The sequence below is a fragment of the Kryptolebias marmoratus genome, linkage group LG17 (genome assembly GCF_001649575.2).
Source record: "Kryptolebias marmoratus isolate JLee-2015 linkage group LG17, ASM164957v2, whole genome shotgun sequence".
NCBI lineage: Eukaryota > Metazoa > Chordata > Actinopteri > Cyprinodontiformes > Rivulidae > Kryptolebias > Kryptolebias marmoratus.
This window is the reverse complement of record NC_051446.1, coordinates 18,415,085-18,437,987: the sequence shown is the minus strand read 5'-3', so window position 1 is coordinate 18,437,987 and position 22,903 is coordinate 18,415,085. Positions and strand designations below refer to the sequence as shown.

The 22,903-nt window shown below is 37.7% G+C and overlaps 1 protein-coding gene across 4 annotated transcripts in view; it reads left to right on the top strand.

Moving 5' to 3' along the window:
* vti1a (vesicle transport through interaction with t-SNAREs 1A) overlaps window positions 1-22,903 on the top strand; it is a 107,482-nt gene that overhangs the window by 19,943 nt on the left and 64,636 nt on the right. For 2 of the 4 annotated variants that reach the window (XM_017439436.3, XM_017439422.3), the window contains exons 4-6: window positions 2,292-2,369; window positions 7,270-7,290; window positions 13,028-13,112. In XM_017439436.3, coding sequence (XP_017294925.1) covers window positions 2,292-2,369; window positions 7,270-7,290; window positions 13,028-13,112 — 184 coding nt within the window. The remainder of the gene's footprint in view (window positions 1-2,291; window positions 2,370-7,269; window positions 7,291-13,027; window positions 13,113-22,903) is intronic. The other 2 variants (XM_017439446.3, XM_017439429.3) reach the window with 1 other exon arrangement.

Sequence of the window (22,903 nt, the reverse complement as noted above, 5' to 3'; positions counted from 1 at the left end):
ATGGAATGTGTGGGAGGTTTTTTTTTCTTTTTCCCTGGCAAAAGGTGTGTTTGTGTGCCTGATGTACTCGTGTACGCACCGCCTTAATCTCGCCTTTATTCTCATTTCACTTTTTTTTTCTTCTTCTTCTTAAATCTGAAATGACTTTTAATGGTCTCGCAAACAGGAGCCCAGTGACCAACGAGTTGCCCCCCCCCAAACAAAAGATGGGGCTTAAAAAGAGCTGTTGCATTTTAGTAAAAAAAAAGTAAAAAAGTAAAAAAGTAAAACAAATACATAAAAAAACTACTACTTCTAATGATAAAAAGTAATCACTTTATTTATTTGCAGTGTACACATGTATACATTACTTATGCTTTATTTTAAAGCGTAAATTCCTGGCAGAAAATAAAGCAGAACATGCTTTAAAAATAAGAGAATAAAAGCATTTACGGTCACATGGGTAGCAGAAGTTCTTAGATTTTGCTGCCATGTAATTGGGAATTAAAGTAATAAACAACAAATGACAGAATCCCCAAATAAATTTAACCTATATGGCACGTTTTGACATCGTGATCTTGTCTTATGTGTTCTTGAGTGGGTTGGGCTGTGTTGTGTTTGAGTTTATGCTGCCAATTTCTTTATTTTTCTTTCCTCCCCTCTCCACAGTGGGCGTTCAGCGGTTGGCTTTGCTTCCCGCGGTTGAGTGTTGTTTGGGTGCTCTCTTTATCTAATGGGTTTTTGTGGTCTGGGTCAATCAGGGCCTCTGTCTAGTCTGTAATTACTCCAGAGAGCTGTGGCCCTCACCATCATGATAATAACAGCCAAATCACATCAGCCATGACTTTCCAGTCAGTGCTCCAGATTATGAGGAGAGATGAAGAAGAGAAAAAAAAAGAGAAGGGAACAAACTCAGCTGGCTCGATTTGGGATTGGTTTTCATTGAAGGTTCTTGATATCATCACTCTGGATTTTAGTATTGCCTTTTTCAAGTTTGTTTTGTGCTTCTCCGGTGGAAAGTATGTACCTATCACAATAGCTTCTTATAACTTTTCTCTGTTACTGGAAAGACGGTACGAAAAGCCTTTGAAACAAAGAATTCTCCACCAGCTAATTGGTGATCCTTCACCAGTTTTTTTTGTGGTTTCTTTGTTTGCGCTTACTATTCCATTTTAATATCCTGCATAAATAAACGACTGGGACTTATTTTGAGTCATTTATAAAACAAATAAATAATAAATTAAAAAATGTAAATAAGTTGTGTGGAGGGAAAGTGATATTTTCATTCGTCTGCTGGTGTTTGCCTTTGATTTTGCCCACCTCCCGCAGCCCAACTAGAAACTCTGTTAAGGCAGCGAGAGAAAGCGAAGGAGGCTTAGTAAACACTTTTTTTTTTTTTTTTCTGTCTGCTGCTGGTGTGTGTTTAGTTTAGAGGGCATGCCAAGAGGCTGTTTTTCCTCGGGTCGGGCGTCTGTAAACAAGTAGTACAGTGGCAGCCAAGTCTACCACAATCGGAGGTGGCACACTCTTGAAGTCTGCATGAAATGTGTGTTTGTCTTTTTGGGTGTTGTTTTTTTTCTCTCTCTCTCTCTCTCTTTTTTTGTGGGACATGGCATTCCTTTGCATTGTATCCTAGCTCGAGACAGAGAAAGAGAGGGAGTTTGTGTTTGTGAATGTGTGTGTGTGTGAGAGAGAGAGAGAAAGAGAAAGGCAACCCTAAATCCGATGGGCCGCCAATGGGTGATGAATTATTCCCTGTCTAAGTCACAGCATTGGTGTTATCACAGAGGCTGCCACTGCACTGGGATGACAGCAGTGACAGCCCCCCCAGAAAAGATTTAGCACTGACAAGTGATACTTCCTCATAATACATCTCCCTGGTCCTCTCCCCTGTCCCCCTACTCCACAGCCTCTCCATGCACACAAGATGCTGTTTTTTTTTATCCCTCAACTTGTATTTGTTTAAGTGGGCAAGATGGTGTTGGGGGTCTCTTTTTTTTTTTTTTTTTTTTTGCCACTTTTGTGCCACAAGAACACTGTGTATAATAGATCACCTTGGATGGAGGCACGAGCACAAACCCACACTCCAGCGTGGTGTCATTACGTGTTGTAGGGATGCACACAAGCTGCACATGTAGGTCTCTGCTTGTCACCAAGTTCCATTAGGGGGCTCTCGTGTTTAAGGAATGCATGTTATGTTTTTGTATGAACAATAGTACTAAGACATATTTTCCCCACTTGTTTTCTCTTTTTGCTCCCCTCTGTTTCTTTTCTCCTCGTCTTCCTTTTTTCGTCCTCCTCCCCCCTCGCAGAAAAGGTCACGCATCGCCTACAGTGATGAGGTGCGCAACGAGCTCCTGGGAGATGACGCCATCTCCTCCGAGGGCCAGGTAAGGTGCTAATCAGGGACCCGAACAACACCAGTGTGGGTGGCTGACTGGCCCCCAGGGGTGAGTAGGTGGGCCCCTCACAGGGGCCATCGAAAGCTGAAGCAACACTATTGTCACCAAGTCATGTGGAAGGAACACTGTTTAATGCAAAGCTGGCCAGCTAGTGAGTAGGCTCAGGGCATGAGACCGGTGTCTGGCCAAAGCCAGATTGTGACCAACACATGCATCCAAAAAAAAAAAAAAAAAAGACACAATTCAGCACATATTTCAATCCAAAAACCCCAGCCTCCCCAACCGTCCAACAGCTGTTCTCCAGCTGGGAGCCGATTTAGACCTATAACAGATTCTCACGATCAATGCGCACAGAAAGACACAGATACCCAAATAAACACACAGAGTTGACAAAAAAATCCTTCTTATTTATTTATTTATTTATTAACTAACCTGTATGATAGTGGTGCTCAGACTAACAAGTTCAAGTGATAATTTAAACTTTTTTTTTTATGTCAAGTGCAATTTTTCAAAGACATTTAAAGATCATTTTAAAGTCTTTTTGACATCTTCATGGATTCTGTCTGTTATCTACCATTAGGGTCAAATTAGTCCTGTGCATTTAAACAAATTGGACCAAAATCAGTTCAGTTTCCTGTTGAGTTTTGACATATAAACTGAAAAGACCACCTTAGCAATTTTCTCAGTTGTCAGCATTATCTGCAAAATATTCATTCAGCTCTTGTTATTTACAAAAAAAAACCAAAAACAAAACAGAAAAACCTCTTGATTTTAGATCTTAATTGTCTAAAATATAGCTAAGGTTATTTTAAATCAAAGTTACTCTCAGTAAATAATTTCTGAGCTGCAACAAAACGACATTGCGACATTTACGACACACTTACCTATTGCTCACCGGCACAGCTGCCACTCATACGCAGCCACTTTCAACTCTGACCAAACGTCTTTTGACTAATTATATTTTGTCTTTGGACTCAGCTGTCAGCCTGCGCAGGTTACTGCGTCTCAAGGCGCACGCAGTCCTGCATGCTCACATGCAAATAAATGCACTCTCAAATGCACACACAAAAAGACAGGAATAAAGAAGAATAGTCAAATGCATAATTCACATTTAGTCCCACCGTGTTTTATGGGAGTATGTTTAGATGATTCACAGCTGAAAAAAGCTAAACAAAGTTGTCTGTTATTTTTTTTTTCCCCTATTATCATTTCAATGCTGACCCATGAACTGCACATCTTAGAGACATATGTAGCACGAGCTGAGACTTGTTATTGATATGCATATTCTTGGCAAATTAGCGAGACACAAAAGTGATTCTGACATTTTTATGCCGAAGTTAGAAGTGGATTTGCTGTCAGAAATGCCACAGTTAACATACTGATGGGTTCTATCAATATCCTGTCAAAGCAAAAACACAACACAAAAGAAAGCAAACAAAAAAATCTTATTTCACTTTGTTAAAAATGGATTCATATACACTTATAAAAAAATAAAAATTGGAAAATTGTATATTTTGAAACAAGAAAAATCTAAAATTAAAACAGCTGCATGTTTTTTTATTTTAGATTTTTGAAATACCTGTTTTATTTAAATGAATATATTGATTTATTACTAATTTTGATTGTGACAGCCAAATTGATCATATTTAAATTATTCTAAAATGTAAAATCAATAATATAAATTTTCCTATTGTCCTGGCATTAATTATAATTTTTTTTATACTAATTAAATAATTTAATTATTATAAAAAAAAAACAATTTGGCAGCTTGAAAACTTTACTAAACAATTCAAACAGAATATATTTACATTAGTACATATTTTTATTTGAGAATATAAGGCAAATGTAACACAACAACAACAACAAAAAAAATCATTAAAAAATACTTTTTTATTTGTTTTTATTAGTTTTATTATTCATCAATTAAATATAATTAAAGAATTCAATATGGGGTTCATTTATGACAATAATATTCAAATAAGTGGTAAAACAATAATGCCGTATGTCTGGTTTTAAAAATTATAAATCTTTCTAAAATACTCAAATGCACCAAAGGCAAAGAAAGAGTTCAGGCTGGGTGAAAAAGCAAAGTAAATAGAGGATATACATTTTTCCTTCCAGGTGCCGTAGTTGCTTTATTTTCATTTTAAAAGTTTGGGAGATAATACTTGTCTTGGTTCTGCTGTGAGTGGAGTACTCGGAACTTCATGGTCTTTTTTTAATCTAACGAGACGGCAGCGATAGGAAAGGGGAAAAGACGGTGGGGGCCTGGGCAAGTCGGTCAATTTAATTCCTGACGATCTGAAAGAGGTCAGGATCATTTCATATAGCCTTGGCTGAACAGATCATTACCAGTCACAAATCTGTTGGTTACATGGCAAGGATTTATTGCTAAGTAAATAGGGAACCGTCATAAGTTCTAAAACTGGCGTGTTGGCCCTGCGATAATGGCTAAAGGACGGTTTAATAGAGTTCGGCATTTATTCGTTATCTGTATGCAGGCAGAGACTGAATTGGCGCTATCACTCAGTTTTTTTAATAATGTGGTAGGCTACCGTTGCACATTTTTTTTCTTTTCCTTCTGCATGCAACACACACGAATGCTGATAGTGCGCACACACACACACACACACAGAGCAACAAATGCATACCCATTTTTCACACACGAACACTATACGGAATAGTTTCGATTTCAGTCACAGCAGAAGGCTTGGCCACAAGAGATTGTGCTGGTTTGAGCCGGTGTGGACCAGATTTTGCAGCCTACAAAGGAAACAGATTACCACTTGTATCGAATTCCGTATTGGATAAAAAAAAAATCTTTTGTTTGAAAAAAAAAAATAAATAAAAAAATTGCTGATTATCATAACAGAAAAATTGCAGCAGTGCAATTTTGAATACTGGCTGAAATCACAAAAACACAAGGAAAGGCGCTCATGCAGGAGTAATTATACCATTTATAATATTCTGTATTTACTGCTGTATATCTCTTGAGCAACACAAGAAGCGGTGGCCACACTGAAGAAAAGAAAAAAAAAGCAAGTCGGGAAGGAGCAGAAAAATACGCAGCTCAACATATGCCTTGTATGGTTTTAATAAACCCTGCATGAGGACTTGCAATCAGTCAGGCAGCACAAATGAGCTGGAACAAGTTTTGTTTGGTATCCATTGACTGATGGCAAAGCTGGGGTGTGGGATCGCAGGATCTGATGTTCTTTTTTTTTTTTTTTCTTCCAAGCCCCCAAAATCACCACACTCACAGTGTCGTTTTAAACTTTGGCCTCTTCAATAATGCATTCTTAGCGGGGAGTTATTGCTCAGCTTAAAAAAAAAAAAAGAGACAGTTTCCACTATAAAGTGCGTCTTGTTACTTCCAACATTTTCAAGGGTAAGAACTCTTTAGAAAAGCATGCAGCTTTACTTGTTTACCTTCATTACAAATATTGACCTTTTTTTTTTCAGTTCCAGCATTATTATTGACATTTTTACGATGAACAAAAATGTTGTAAGAAACTATTTTTAGATGATTTCTAAAATTACAAGAGGAAGTGTTGAGATAATGGCAAGATTGGGATCATTTGTATTGCTTTTATATTTTTGAGTTCTTTACTGCTCAGTAAAAATGAATCCTGCATTTATTATTTTATATATATGCTCTATTTTGAGTGGGTTGACTTAGATTTTAAAGATACAGGAAATATCAAAGCCAAAGAAAGTCAATTCCTCAGAGTGTTGCTATACGAAGAGAGTTCTTTTTTTTTGTTGTTTGGATTTTATTGCAACTCAGAAGTTAAGTGCTGGATTTTAGTGGAAGTGTTAAATAAGAATTATTCTATTATTTCAATCCAAACATGCGTTTCCTGGATCCTCTTTCAGCTGTTTCAGTCTCAAAGTTTGCTGTGAAGTTTGTGATTTAGAATGAGATAATTCTCTCCTTAAATGATCAGAATTGAACACATTCCTAAAAAAAAAACAGTTCACATACTCATGAGCCTGACTTCATTAAAGGAAATCTTTTAACTTCTTTTTGCTTCTGTGTTAAATGTGTTGGATTCCCTAAATTAACCCATCTTTGTTTTCTTCAACTTTCCCCTAACAAAACGTCAGATGAGTAACTTTTTAATTTTGATGGACGTAATTAATTGCAAATGGGAATAAAGTCCTCCTAAGATGTCTGACGTTTTACTGAAGAGGCAGGATTTTTTTTTTTGGAACAGAAAAAGATATTTACATCATATTTGCCATTCTTTATCATCAAAAATGTATATGCTAAGATTCACTTTTCATCTACTGTGACTGTTCCAATAATATTCAGCTCGTTTTTTTTCTGTACCTTTTAGGAAAAAGCAACATTGAATATAGACGATATATCAGCATTGATAAACAGAGGTGCAAAAACTGTGCCTCAGCATTTCTGTAACTCTGCTCCAAAGGAGGCGCTTTTCTTTTTATCTTTTTGTTGAAGAATTGAGTAAAATGACAAACAAAGAATATTTTCTTACCATTTTAAACATACTGTAAAAACTATATTCTCCTCATCTGATCTTTTTCTCCTACTGTATTAGCTCCTGTGATGTGATTTTCTTTTTAATGTTAGCTGATGTTTCAAGTAGAGCGATCCAGTCCCTCTCCTTGTTTAATGTGACAGCGGCAGGACTTGATCTCAGTTTGTTTAGAAAATTCAGCCTGAGCAGCTTGTTTAGCTTTGTTAAATGTATTTGTCTTGTGCTTTCCAAATGCTAAACATTTAAACTGATAAATTGTCAAGGTTAATTCTGCATTCTAGCCGCACAAATGATCGCCCTGCTGCCATGTTTCTACTTTTGTATCTGTCCTTTACTCTTTCCATCTTTCTCTCTCCTCCCTTTTTTATGCTATCATGATGTAGCTGATAAAGTTACGTGAGGAGGTAAGTGCTTCTCTTACGATTTCAATTCTGCTTTCCCACTGAAATTTCCATTTGCCCTCTTCTGTAGAAAACTGAAATAAGCTCATTTGGTCATGTTGCATGTCTGATTGACCAGCCTAAAGGCCAAATAAGTTCTCAATGGGCTGCTTTCTTTGTTCCTGCACTCTTAATTATTAGAAGGTGGAGATTAGCTTTTATTTCTGAGGCACCTGTTCGAAGACAAATACTTTAAAGTAACAAGGCTTAAAGTAACTTAAGTTATTTGGTGTAACACAGTCCAAACACTGAACGTCTTTGGTAAAAAATAGGAGTGGCAACATGTGAAGTTAGATATATTTTACTTTTCTTTTAATGGGTCCTTTTAATGTATACAGCTTTAAAAATAAATCAGACTCTATAAAGAGACATTCTTATTTTGGACAAGTTGAAACCCAGACAGTCGAGGCAGATGGCTGCCCATTCAGAGCCTGCCTCTGTTGGAAGTATCTTCCTGTTAAAAGAGACTCGTTCCTTTCCACTGTCGCCAATGTGCTGCTCGGGATGGGAGATTACAATGAAGTGAAGATTCAATGCATTCTGCCGGCTTCCTTCCTTATTGGCTTTTTATTATATATGTGAAAGTTTTTATACAGCACCCTGAGATGAGTTTTGTTTGTTGAAGTGGCGCAATATAAATAAACTGAGTTGAATTGATCTAATTTCCGCAGGTCCTAATGAAATATCTACAACTTACAATACTTTGGCCAAAATACAACAGTATTACAGTACCAAATTCAACTTGTCTATTTTTTTAAGTTGTTTTAATTGCAGCTGGGTTTTTTTCAGATGATATCTCCTCGAGCTTTGGTTACTTGGTGAACAGCATTCATGAGGGAGTTTCCCAAATGTCCGCAGAATGACTCGCGACTTTTGTGGAGTTCTCAACTTCCTTGCTCAAATCTCAGAGACGCACAGCCCTGTTGCTAGAGTTTTGAACGTGTTAAGAAAAATTGTGCGACAACTTTTCTCTTGAAATAGTCTCCAACCCTTCTGGAACCCACCTGGTTGTGCTGCGGTCATCTCCAAACAGTCTCAATAGCGCTAGAGTTGTATTTTGATGAATGGGAGCTCTTCTCCGACAGAAAGCATGCGAGGCAAATGTGCAGATCTAAAAAACATGCTGATGAGAAAAAATAATTTTGGAAAAACTGGTCCAAATCTGCCTGTTTTCATTTCAAACGTGTACTCCAGTAGATTCAATCATAAACATGGGGGTGGCTCCCCAAACACTATTTCATTCTTAAATTTTTGCATTTCCCCTGTCTGTTAATACACCTTCCATCGCAGATCGGCTTCATTTAACAAAAGCTTCATTGTGCATGCATTCATCTGCTCTGTCATTTACATTTTAGAGAATACCATCAGGAATAACTAAAACACGTCATAATAAACTAAACCCATCATATTGTTTAACATTTAAAAAAATCATTTGTGAAAGATGTGTCCTTGGCTCATTTAAGGCATGCCATGGATCATATCCTGGTAAGAACTTGTCATTAGTCTTTGTAGCAAATTTTTTTTCTCCTCCAGGAGGAATTCTGTAAAAACACAGTAATTCAATTCCTTCTTTATTCCCACCTATCTATAATTTAGAGCACAAATTTGACCCAGATGCCATTTTATCAAGCCTTTTGCTTTAATTTAGCTGTACTTTTATTTTCCCTTCTAGCCTCTCACCTTTTTTGTACATTTTCTCCTAGCCCGAGGGTCATAAGACAGCTTCAGTTACCTCACTTGTCTAGTCTTTCTCGAATTGTCCGGTCTGTGTAATCAGAGTTGATACTTTGCCTTTGTTGCCATTGCCGTCTTTTACCCTACTTCTCTTCCTACATTTGATTCAAAGGCTGGCAAAGCTTATGCACACTTAAGTCTTGCTTTAAAAAAAATACACTTTCTTTTCCTTCAGCTGAAAACATGTTTAAATATTTAGCACCCATATTCACAGCTGTTTGACACTTGTAATTCCTCATCTTACAAGTCCCAAACAAACGGCACAGAAGATCACACAGTCAGTCTGAATCACAGCTGTCATCATTATTCACTTTGACTCTCCCCCCCACCCTTATTGAAATAATAAGGAAATCATCTGAACTTTGGAAAATGGTGATAGTAACCGCCTGTGTTTGATATTGAAAAAAGGCAGGAGAACGAAAGAAGAGGGGAGAGAGATTTCTTTTGAGCTACAGCTGCATTGTTCTGGGGCTCCCTGTTAATAACTTACAACTGAGGAGTTTTTCTTGACGCAGAAAGAGCACAACAAAAAAACACCATTTTTGTGGTTCCTAAGAAGATCTTTGTTCAAAATGTAGGTGTCAGATGAAAAGGCATACATAGGCAGAAATAGCAGTGGCGGCGGTGGGGTACACCTGTGCATTCACAGATGCACAATATTTATCATATACTGTATTTAAATGTTTTGCTTGAAGGCACCTTCAGACAATCAAGAGTTATTTGATATGATCTTTTTTTTTTAAATGCATAATTGACAGTAAACTTTAGGTATAAGCTTGGTGTGGATGTTCTTGCACTGTAAGGGCTGGAACAATCTGACATTTTTCTATAGATGAAATTGCTGACGTGGATGTTTTGAAGTTTTGCTTTTTGTGTCATTTATTTTATTCATAAGAGTGTAATTTCTGTATCTTGCCAGTAAAAAATGCTTAGTTTTATTTGTATGTGTTCCTTTTTGTTATTTCCTTCTTGTATTCGTGGCTGAATTGTTCTGTTATTAGGGCCATCATAGTGTGCCATTATCGAATTCTTAGAGGCTGAACTCTCACCTTTTCCTTCAGGTTCTTTCACTGTCAAACTCAGGACGCATTATTCTAATGAACACACATACACATTGCCATTGCCACCGCTACCCTCCAGCACACCCTCCCACCCACCCANACAGAACGAGGGAGAGAAGAGACACAGAGAGAGAGAAATTCAGGAGGAGCAAGCTTTTGAAGTGGCTTTCCATCGCAGCGAGTCTGCCGGCCGTCTCCCCGAGACGTGTCACCTTTGCCGAGAGGGAATAGGAAAATCACGTTTCGAATGGTAATGATAACATACTAATCACTTGAGCTCTTTGAAGAACCCGGGGAGTGCGTCTGCTCTGTCAGTATCCCCGGCTGCTTCATGCTCCCAGGCACACACAGACAGTGCAGCCATGGTCTAGGTGTATTAGCGTAAGCATTGCATGTCAATACGTCCCCTCTATTTCAACTGATCCATTGGGGCTCATTATAGCCCAAGCCTGGTATCCATTTTCTCCCAAAAGCACACTGCCACCATGTCTGATGGTGCCACTACCACTTCCACACCCATATGTAACCCACCTTCAAAGGCTGCCTGCCACACCTTTCACCAAAACAACCATTCAGCCCCGCTCGCCATCTTACCATTGGTTTCCACCTCCCACAAACCCATTTGCTCCCCCATCTCTTCACTCGTTCGTCCTCCTATCCCTCCATCCTCCCTTTGCCCTCCCTTTAACTATTAAAACTATCTCTGCAATTTTAAATGACATCTGTCAGCAACACAAAGAAAAAGGAAAAGAGGGAAGGAAAAGAGTTCAGAGGGAGTTTTCCTGCTCTGTTCCCATCCCTCTTGTTGTCAAACTTTGAAAAGTGTGTCGTTGGCTTTTTTTCTTTTTTTTTTTTTTTTCCTCCACATTTTTCATTTCCTCTGAGTGATTAGCTGGTACACATTTTGACAACCCAAGCAAGACTAGAGATTTCAGTTCTTCCCCTGTCCTCTTCGCTCGTGTGATGGGCATCAAACCTTGTCAGGAGGGTTTTGTCATTCATCGGGTTGCTTTTTACTGTCAAAAATGTTCAATTTGATCAGTTTTTTAAACATGGCACATTAGAAATGCCATCAAAACAAACAACATTTGAGTAAACATTTAACTCTTCCATGTTTTCTGTTTCTGATTCTATACTGTATGCTGTGACTTTAATGAAAGCTGGGTCTTACAGTAGTTTCAACTTGCACAAAAGGTTTTTCAGTATAGGGAATAATTAGAGTCTGTTTTTGTAGTTTCAGGGTTCATTTGTGTTTTAGATAAGTGGTAGAAATTTTGTATTTAACAAATAACTTAATTCAGATAGGACGGACTGCTTAATAATTTGGAAACCTTGATATGGAATGTTTTTCCAGACAACTTTTGTTACTTTAGGTTGTTTTGCAAATATATTTATATATTCATTTATCAATCTGTGTCTAAGGAAATGTTTAGTCAGTATTTAAAATGTACGTCAAGTTAGCATTATAAAGTTATTTGGAAAATACTTTGATGAAAAAAAGTTCTTTAGAGCTAAAGATTTTAAATCAGAGGGACATGTTTGATACGTCACAACCACAATTTATCTTAAGATAAAAGTAAGAACCATCAAAAACAGTCACCAGTTCAATCCTTATTCTAATTAACTGTTTCAGTCACTTAGTGAAAATGTGACACAAATGCCCATAAAATGTATTGGTGTTTGAATATGATGGACTTCTCATATTAGATATAAACCAGTGTGTTTTGGTCAATAAATAATCCCCTTTTGTGTTTTGCACACGGGGCAATAATGATGCAAGTACAAACTTAACTAAAACCAGAGATTTACTTGGTATAAACTGATATCAACTGTCTACACTTAGATACTCTCAGTATTACAGTTATTGCAATCTTGATTGTCACAAAACACCACTTTAAAAAGAATGGATCAAATTGCCTATTTAATCGTTTATAAAACATACTTTTTGATCTGCTTTTATTGTACTTTTACAATATGTTTGAATTGTTGGTGGTTGTTAGAAAGCTGAAAGGGGGAAATATTGAGTTGCAAGTTTTGGTCAGCTAATTTGGTAGAGGAAAAAAAGTTGCAGAAAAGGGTTTTTACCAGATATAACATTTTATATATATCCATGTACAGTTGTGATTAAAACACATTAGTAAGATAAATCAAAATATATTAGCATATGTTATTGTTAGATTTATGTTAGAGACGTTGATGTTTAAAGCAGCAGAGGTACATTTTGTCTTCTCTTATTCTTCACATTGATTCCATTTATTCCAGCAGCACTTCATTTTAAAAGCTTTTTGGATTTAATTTTACGCTCCTCCTTTGTTTACCGCTTTAGTTATTCTCTGTGCAAAAAGAAAATTTTTTTTAATACAGTTGTAAAACTCAAAGCATTCGGAGAGCGCAAAAACTCCACCTCGGCCGTAGGGCCATTAAAAAATTACAGGAGCTGGATCGTGATCCCTATCATCACCCAAATTTAATTATTTGTTCTTTGTGACATTTCTTGAAAGTTTTATCAACATCTGATCATTACTTTTGAGGAATCTTGTGCACAGACAAACAAACAAACAAACAGACGCTACCAAAAACATATGCCTCCTTGGCGGAGGTCAACAATACAACAAAGTTCCATGTAGTTTGTCTTTTTATGTCTAAGATGAGGCAGCAGCACCATTTTCATTGTCAGCCTCAACCTGCATTTGCTTGATATTCCATCAGCATATAAAACATTGTCATCCATGAAGGTTCTTGCCAAGCTGGTTGAATTATGTTGTCACAGTGGATGTGGTCTGTCTGTTTAGGTGACAGTGCTGATGTGTTTCTTTGAAATGGGTCCCAGCCCTCTCAATCAATTTTTATTTCCTGTTTGTTTCTCTAGCGTTGCTTATTTTTTTCTCTCTCTCTGTTTATTGCAGAGAGCACATCTGTTGGACAACACAGAGAAGCTGGAAAGGTCATCCCGGAGACTGGAGGCCGGCTACCAGATAGCAGTAGAGACTGGTATGTGTTCTGTTATGGATTGGGGGAGAAAAAAAAAAAAAGGAGTGGGGAGGTGGTAGGTGGGGGTTCAAGATAGTGGTGAGGATGAGTGAGCAACAGCAAATTGTCTTGCTCATATGCGCGGTGGGTGGATGTGTGTTTGTGCTCTGTGAGTGTGTGTTTGGAGGGTTGGTAGTGTGTTAAAAAAGAATCTTTCCTTGACGCCTGATGACATTTTCGGGAGCACATCAAAGGTGAGCCAGGAAGGGAGAGGGAGAAGTGTACAGGCGGCATATCGGGTGCTGCTTCTCCAAGCTCAGCTCCTGAGGAAGATTCGAGCATCTATATATGGGTGTGTGCGCGCGCGCGTGTTACGTATGCAAGTGTGCCGGTGCTGATGGCGTTGTGCTTTTTAACACAAACGGATTCTATGAAAATAAACAATGTCAGCGTTCCTCCTGAAGTTCTTAATTCAGGAGTGGAGAAGAAAGAAAATGAAAAGATATCACTTTTTCTATCTAAAAAAAACACACAAACTCTTTTTTTTCCTAATTATCAAGGATGGGTTTTATCTTAAAATAGGAAAAAATCTCATTGGGATCCTAAATAGATTTAACCAGTTAGCATATGTTTTTTTTTTCCCTCCCCTCCTGTCTGCCTTCCTGACAGCCACCACATTATTGAAGCACAGTGTATTCCTCAGAGATATATCAAAGCTCATTCTTGAAGTATCAACCAGCTTTCTGTGGCTTCCGTTGTAGTTTTGAAAAAGTTTGTCAATTTACACTATAATCGCAGGGTGGCTGGTGTGTGCGACTTCGACAGATTTAATAATTCAAGTCAAGTAAGGTTCGCACGCAGACCACCGGCCTTTGATGTCGTCTGTGACTTGCATTCGCAAATTCATAAATACAATCTGCGCACTCTGCTTAAAAATGTTGATTCAAATGTCTCAGTTGATTCTGACATTATTTCAGTTTCTCGACGGTGTCAAATTCTGCGACAGCTAGCAGATTTTTTTTACTTCTACCCAGTTGCATCTTTCACAACAGCTTGTTTTGATCGTTTGCCTCACAGCTTGCTTTTTGGTGAAGAATTGGGCCCTGGCTTCACATTGTTCAGTACCTACTGGGCCCAGCGGTTTCTCCCGCTGTTGTTGGCCACATGCCCCTTGACCCTGTGTCACTGGTGGCTGTTTTATTCACACTGTGTGAGGCTAGGTAAGAACAATGCTCGTTTATCCTGCCTTGGTCCCACACACTTGGCCTGGCCCGCACCAGCTGTGGGGTGTGTTTGTGGTTTTGTGGAGAATCTTCACCCTGTGTCTTTAATCCATGACCCCTTCCTTTACTCTGCTGTCGATACCAGCCTACCGCTCAGATGCACAACCTGAAATGGCAACGTCTTCAGGCCAAATAGAGAATATATCAACACGCAGAACTTGGATGCGCAGGAAATAGGCAGTTCTTTACAAGACTATTCCAGTTCTTCAAATTTGACAAAGTTTGCACATCTTTATGCCAGGTTTATCCACTGGGTTTTCAGGGTTGGTCTTTAATTTAGTATTGCTCACAAATCCCAAACTATATGTTTATGAGAGTGGCTATTTTTAACAATCTCCAGATATCTCCTACAATGTAGTAATGCCATACTTGCACAAATGGTAAGGTCACAGGAGGTATATATTTTTTAACAAACACAACTTGTATGCTTTTATATCCCAACAAAGATTCCATGTATTGTTCTTAAAAATACAGCAATTTGAAATCCAACTACTGCACACAATGAAAATATCTTTGGTCATTGTTTCGAAGGAAGGTTTTGCATTTTCAAATGATTAGTTTGACATCCACAATGTTTTAAACACAAATAATTAAAGCATTAAGTGTTTCTCCAATTAGACACTCTCAAGTCATACTGTAAATGCTTTTCTTGCCACAGACCTCAACTCTCCTCTAACATCTGAGCTGTTTTTCGTTTCCTTTTTTTTATTTTGTTTTATTTTATTTTTTTTTACAAAGAGCAGTTTAGCATCGTTATTTTTTAGTAATTCAAAGTTGCATTCTCCATCCACAGTGACACAGTAACCCTTAAGAACTGCCATTGACCAATGGGAAGTGGAACTAAAAACATTTTATTTCAAAGAAAGCGATCCTGAACAAAGAAATGGCAAAGAAACGTTTTTTTTTTTACCCTCCTTTTCTCTTCACTGCTAACAATATAGCTTTTAATGACCAGGAAGAAAAAAAAGCCAGGATGCTTCTAGGTCACATTTAAAGAAAAAAAAAAAGGAATCAGTTCTAAGAAAAGATGACTCTTGACACTACTATTTTTTTCAGATGTAGTGACTTTTTTTTTTTCATCCTTGGTATCTTCAGTGTATTTAGATGAAAACAAAGGCTTGCCAAAAGCAGTGAGAGCTCTCAGAGGGATATCAAGAAGACTTTTTGGACATGCAGAGCTATTTAACACACACACACCCTCAAGAACCAGGGTTTTCTGTTTGTCTCATAAATAAAATATAGAACTTTATTAGTGAAGAGCACAGACTCAAAAGCCCAGGCACTGCAACACGCAGACATGAGGGATAGCCCAGTTAAAGAGGGCAGCAAATATGGGGGGAGGGCATGCAGTTACCAAATTTAAAGACGTTTGAGTCGAGAGCATCTGAAATGCCCTCATGTATAGGCTTGTCAAATGTGTTGACTGATGTTTAATCAAAGGCGTACCAAATTTTAGCCTCTCACTCCAGACATGAAAAGATTTTGAATCATTTATGATTGGTTGTTTAGAAATAGAAAGAGCATGTCAGATAAGACATCTAAGTTGCAATGATTAGCTGCTCCACCTTTTTTTTTAAATGTAATTATTCATCGTGGTGGGGAGAGTTGAGTATTGATTGACAGCCTGTACAAAACACAGCAAACAAAAACAAAACAAACACAAAATACTTCAAATAATAGTCATGATTATAACCTGTAATTATCTTCTGGTAGACATTACATTAGCTTACATTTATTTTCAATAACTAGATTTTTTAACTACTAAATTGTAACTTAACTTACCAATGTATAGCTTTAGACATTGAACTATTCAGTATTGTCAGTGTAGAGTGAATGAACTTTTAAATGGGTCCTCCTTTTGAATGTTAACCTAGTTATTAAGAAAATAATGTAACCATACTAAAAGAAGAGCTGCAGAAACAGAAGTGAAGGCAGACAAAAGCTCTGCGACTCTGTGTTTTAAAAGGTAGATAGCAACAAAAAAAACCTCATAGCTGATAGTTCTTGGTGTCTAAAAGCCTATAACAATCTTGGCAAATGAATGCAGCTCATTAGGAATTGATTTCAGCCCTGTTTAGATAAGCAGTGAGGGCCACGTCTTGGCCACCTGGGGCCACAACCTAGCTCAAAGTTCACACCACGCCAAGGTGAGAGCGATACCAAAGGCTATCAGCTTTATTGAGATGGAGATAATATGATTAGACATTGTCTATCAAAGGTTCCAGTGACTCAGCCTTAATCCTGGGGATTTTTCTTACTCCATCCTTGCATTTTTTTCCCCTCTCTTTTACCCAAATTTCTCTTTTCCTTTTTTATGATAAGTCATTGAAGCGACCTAAAAGGTGGGAGCCGTTGCTAGGCTAAGCTATCAGCCCTGCAGTTGTCACCACGGCAGACTCATGAGGACCCTGTGATGATGTGAAGACTATATTAAAGAGTACATCAGTTTGTTTTAGAGCACTTGGATTTTCGACTGCCGTGGTATTAAAAGACGAGGGGGAGTGCAAGCACGGCACCTTCATCAACAGTATTTGAGCAGTACAGCAAGATTTATGTAGATAAATAAGAGCGAGTGACGAGAAATAAATAAATATTTTTGTAAACATTTAAAAAAAAAAAATTCTTCATGGGTCTCTTTTGAAGCGGAGTGCGGCTTTGAGTCTTGCTGAGTGTCCATGGGTGCTGGAGTGGCCCAGTAACACAGCACACGTTTGTCCCGACTCTCTATCTCTCCTCCTCCATCTTCGTTTCTTTTTTCTGTTTCTCTCCCACTTGCTTTCTTTCTCCCTGTTCCCTCTAAAGATCAGACTCGATGTTTCTTTTTGTGCAGGGCCACCAAAGTGGTTGCCGCGCCACAGAACCAAGAGCAAACGCTTAACAAATGACATAATAAGTTACGTTTACAAAGTCGGATTGCACTTTAATCGGAACCTATTATTAGCTCTGCAGAAATCTTAATGCACCATTAAATATTAGAAATATTTGTTTAGTCTAAAGTAATATAGAATGTTTTATTTTTTCATTGCTAGCATTTAATAAAATATTGGCAATGATGACAACAACAAATAAATATATGTTTTTTGATATAGAAACACTGGAAGTTACTTTTGTTTTAAAATTCTTATTCTTTAAAAAAAAAAATTCAAATAGGTTTGTAATATTTATTTAAAGTTGCATTTGATTTATTATTGCAATATATTTGAAACAGGGATTTTTTCAGTCATCACATGAATAATATGTGTAAATATATAGTCTATATACAATGTATATCTTTTGTTAAGTATGTCACTGAATCTTTTCACAGTGCATTTTTTTGAGCTAATTCTCTCTGTTCTACAGTGTAGTTTGAATATTTTAAGCATCTCTTTTTCATATCTCTTTATGAGGACTGCTAAAGTGGATTTCCTTGAGGTACAGCATAATAAATCACTTTTTTGTAGACTGATACAATCAGTGTGTTATATTGCGTTCAAAAAGAATATGAAGTTATTTGATAATTGTTTGATTAATGGAGTTGAGAGCCAAGACTTAAATATTTCACAGCTTGAGTTTTCAGCTAACAAGAAAGGAGGCCTTTTAAAAATGTGTTTTAAAAGGGGAAAATGTTTTTTATTGCTTTTTAAATAAGAAATGATTATAAAAAAAAAACACTGCCAGGATTTTGTTTTAAACCATATTTCCTAAATATATATATGCTTCAACGCATAACATCTTGCTCTCAGAAAATCTAGCCGTGGGTGAGCTGTTTATCGGTAAACCCCCGGTGGATGAAAGGCGTAGCAATAATGATTTTTTCTCTCCTAATCGGACCTTGTCAGCAAGGCGTCTTATCGTGGAGAGGAAAATGACACCGATCCTATCGAAGAGCCTGGAGTCCGAGTCGGCGGCGTGCGTCTCCCCCCAATCATGGCCGGCCATGGCCCAGCCATATCTAGCGCCGCCACAAACGGCGAGCGACGCTTTTTTCATGTGGACTTCAAAAACGTCGCGAGTCATTAAAATTGCACCCACGTTCGGCAGCGGGGATCAGCCGCTCCGGAGCGAAAATGGGATGTGGGAAGAGGAGACTCACTAAATGTGTTAATTCCATCCTCACATGTTTACGGCTTAATTTTAATCTGTTTGAGGGAGGAGGAGGGGTGGTGGGACGATTGGAAAAAGGGGGGGGTGGCAATGAGAAAGCCTCGTACTGCAATAAATCGCCATTATCTTTGACACCCTAGGACTCAGCTGTTCCAGGGATTTAGGGGTCCACTGGCAACAGTGTATATCGTAGGGCATGAAAACACTGTTTACGCTTGAACTGTGGTAGCTAAGGTGCAATCTCCAGTTTCAGGCTGCTCAAACAAAAGGCCTTACGTGCACAATGGCCAGCTAGCATACGGGCACTCAATGGAAGAGCTGAACCAACAAACTCAAGTATGTGTTTGTGAGTTAGAGCCTGTTCCCGGTATGTGCTCGGGAAGTCTGTGCTTCTCTGTGGATCGACAGGTTGTTGGTGCAGATATTACCTCAAGGTGAAAAATGCTTCAGAGATGGAAATAGGTGACATACTTGTTTTAGGTAAATATAAATTCCCATCAAGACTTCCTTACTGAATATAAACACTTCAACTCATCTTTAGTCCACCTGCTGCCAACCTTGTCTTTTTATGTTTCTAGATTAGGGCTCCATAAAGCATTGTTGTATTAATAAAAATAGGGGAAAATGTAATAATTAGACCTTTAGTCATTTAATAGTTTGAACAAGCCTCTCAACATAATGAGACTCTTGGAGGTAATGATCTGACTAGACTGCTCAATGGAGCTTTTCTACTTAGTTAAACATAAGAAAAAAAACTGTTGCCATAAATGTTAGTTTTCCATTGTGATAAAAAGTCTTGTTTTAAGATCTAAACATTGTAATGAATTTTAAACACAAGTTCAAACAGATTTAATCCCACATGCAAACATTTAAGGTGGCTCTTGAAGCTACAGGCTTGTCAGCTTTTCCTAATAAAAGACCATAAAGAATGCCTGCCATATTAAATGTGGCTTTTTATGTATTTCACTACACTTTTTCAGGCTACAAATAGAAGCTGTCTGGTTAATAAACAAAACAAACAACAAATTCAATAACACACAGTGTCCTTGAAACCCTTAAAATTAACTCATTTTGTAATTAGGTCTATATTCTCAAGCAAACCTCAATCAAATCATTTATTGATATAATCTAATCCTTATCTCAAGATACAAAACACCCTCCAATTGCTAGATAGTGGTATGTCGCTATATCTTAAAAGACACCTTCGTCCCAACCTCAAATCTGATTTTTTTTCCTTTCCTATTTTTAGGTCACAGCAACTAAAAAAGATCCCCCCTGCCTTGGTGCATGCAGGAGAAAAAAGTGTAGCATTGACCTCTGTCTGACACAGAAAGAAAACCGAGGGAGAGAGGGGGAGACGGAGAAAAAGAAAACAGAAAGAGCGACGGAGGGGAGAGAGCTAAGACAACAACTGTGAAGAGCCGCATAGGGTTAAAGAAAAGCTGTTTCAGAAGGAAATGGGAGACAAAAGCAAGGACTCGCAGCCCCCATGGGCGCTTTAAAGAGCCGCTACATCTGAGGCGCTGAAATATTAAAAACAGAAAGGGAGAACAAAATATTAAAAATAAATAAAGAAGTGGAAGCGATAGAAAATTGTGCCACCTTGTCGCTCAAAAGCATATATAAATATATATATAAAATCCTAATCCAGTGATGAGAATTCTGCTGTGAATGACAAAAGGACTGATGACATTTAAACCCAAAAAGCAGACATTTATCTGAGAAAGTGGATAGGCTGCTGAATGAACAAAAAGACAGGGATCTTGGAAGGAAGATTACTAATGTCCACATGAAATGTTTGACAGTTTTTCACTTAAATAAAAGTATTGAGTCTTTCAATTGAGTAATGAAACGACGTTACACATTTTCTCATTTACAGTACAAGTTAAGGGATCCTGTTTTTTTTTTTTGTTTTTTTAGGAGGCAAGCTGTCACACTGCGGTGCGTCTTTGCTGCCTTTTTCATATTGGCAAATATAAATGGGTCATTTTAGTTCATATTTGGCAGTGTTTAAAAATCAAGTGAAACAGTGTGATTAACTTTCAGTATTCGGCTTTTTTACTTGTTTTTTTAATGCAACAATGGATCAACACTAATTTATTTTAATTATTTTGCCTTTTTTTAAAAAAAGGCAAAATAGATTGATTTTAAGAGAGAAATTATTCAGCAATCTTTTGACAAATACAAAAACTCAACAGTAACTATTGTGTTTTTCCCTTTTACTGTCAGCCAGCATGAACTTTAATAACTTTTTCACAGCATGGATGTTTATTTTTTCTGATTAAAATGCCACAATATTGAATTGTAGTTTAAAGAAACAAACAAAATACCAAAAAACAAACTGACCATTTTGTATTAAAATTGTTTTTTCAAATTTATCAGAAGTAGGCAGACAGACAAAAGGCACTTTAATTGTTAAATATTTTGCTTCTAATTATTTATTGATTTCAAAGTTTAATTTTGCAGGATTTAAATTTTTGTTAGGATTTCCTTGGTATAAAAGTAAAACAAACATGTAAATCAGATCTGCATGTTTTTTAAAAAAAAATTAATTATCTCATCTGTATGAAATTGTACAATAAATTGTTTTGGAAAAAGATCCTCTCAGCTTATTCACAAGTTATTTTTTTCTAGTTTAAGTCAGCCTCTTAATTTTTTTTATGTTGACTCCAAAAGTACAATTGATGCATATGAGAATATTAAATTCAGCTTTATCTTTTTTTTCTATCGTCTTCCTGCCACCATTTGAAGTGCAGAGTGGAAAATAGAAAAATATGTATGAGAACAGGATAATGTTTTACTGTGAATGTTGGTGAAAAGTTTCTGAGCAGCTACTGTACTCCTTGAATATTGTGAAATACTTCAATGTAGCACAGTGTGTTGAATTTCAAATAGGTTTTTAATGTGTTATTCTTCCCATCAATGATCAATCTAGAATCAATCTTTTATTTCAATCAGTGTGGTTCAGAGTTACGAGACAATTTTTGAGCATTTCAGTGCCCGTTAAACAATCGTCTGATAGACTCTTTTAATGACCCTTTCCCACCTTTAGTTAGGGATTTGTTGTCAGAGTACAGATACAGATACAGACCCGGTCGCCCCCAAACTATGTGGCCTATTTTACAATAAGCATGGACCACACTTTTAGATTCAAATAACCTGTGTTGTAAATTTAAAAAACCACAACTGATCACGATTCCTGCATAAATGAGTGTTGGCTCTAGCCTTGAGGCAACTATTTGATCCTGTGTTAGAAAGCCATACAGAGCTAAATGTTGTCTTTAGCTCATTATAAATCTGTATCTTCTATGGTCCTCCATAGAACCTACCACCCTGTAAGACACACAATTATACTGTACAAACACAGTGACGCACATTAGCCATCTCGCCGTCTGTCCTTGCCCCTCTGTGGCTCGACAGTCACCCCAAGAAGCCCACCTCCCCTCTTCTGTCAAAGGAGCTTCCTCCTCGGCTGTTCTGTGCCCATCTGACAGGGTGCCCACCCATTTAAGACACCCGAGGAACATGAAACGGAGCCGGTCCGAGATGTCAGCTGGTTGCCCCATCTGCCAGTCAGTGGGATGGTAAAGCTTTTGTCCTGGGGGGGTAACCTCAGGAGTGCTCTGTGTCCTGTTCAGGCGTGTTTGTGTGCGTGTATGTGTGCTGCTTTGGGACGGCAGACTCTGCATCACAGTTTTGGGCAAAGGAAAGCGACATACGCCATGCTGACAGTGTTCTTTCAATTTATGTGCGACTTGCCATTCTGACACAAAAGCCACCAAAGATTTTCCAGTTTCCAGTGAAAGTAAATAAGCATCTGTGTTTGTCTTAACGTTTTTGAATGATTTTTTTTTTTCAGGAATATGTGTGGTTCTCATAGTATAATCCTCAGCTGGATTGAAGTTAATTGGTCTCATTTCAAATCTGCTCGCTTCTTTTGAAACACTCCTGGAACAGATTTTTTATTTTTGTTTAATGGATGGTCTTGTCAAGCTTTTGAATCGCCTGAAACTTGTCTTTATCTTTCCCTGTTTCCCTGCCTAAAAATTATAACCTTGACAGTACAAACAGTTTGACTCCCATATAAATGAACCAAAGTAGTGAGTAGATGCTGGCTGCCTCACTGAACAGACGTCATGCATTCTACGTTTTGGTAGATAGGCTGCGCCCTTGAGCTGCTTTAGGAGCCGCTACCTGTTCTCCCTCTGTGAGACGCTCCTGAAAAGAGGGCCGCTGTGCTTGCACAAATGCACGGACATAATCCCATAAATGGGTCTGAGTGAGCCTAAGAGTTCCTAAAAAAGAAAATGTTTGTACATGGGCAGCGTGAACTTCTTTATTTGCCACTGAGTTGAGTTATATTTTGTTGTTGTGATTGATGAGGATATCACAAGTTAATATTTATATCTTTGTGTACATGTGCATGCATGTGCCTTCTAGTTATAT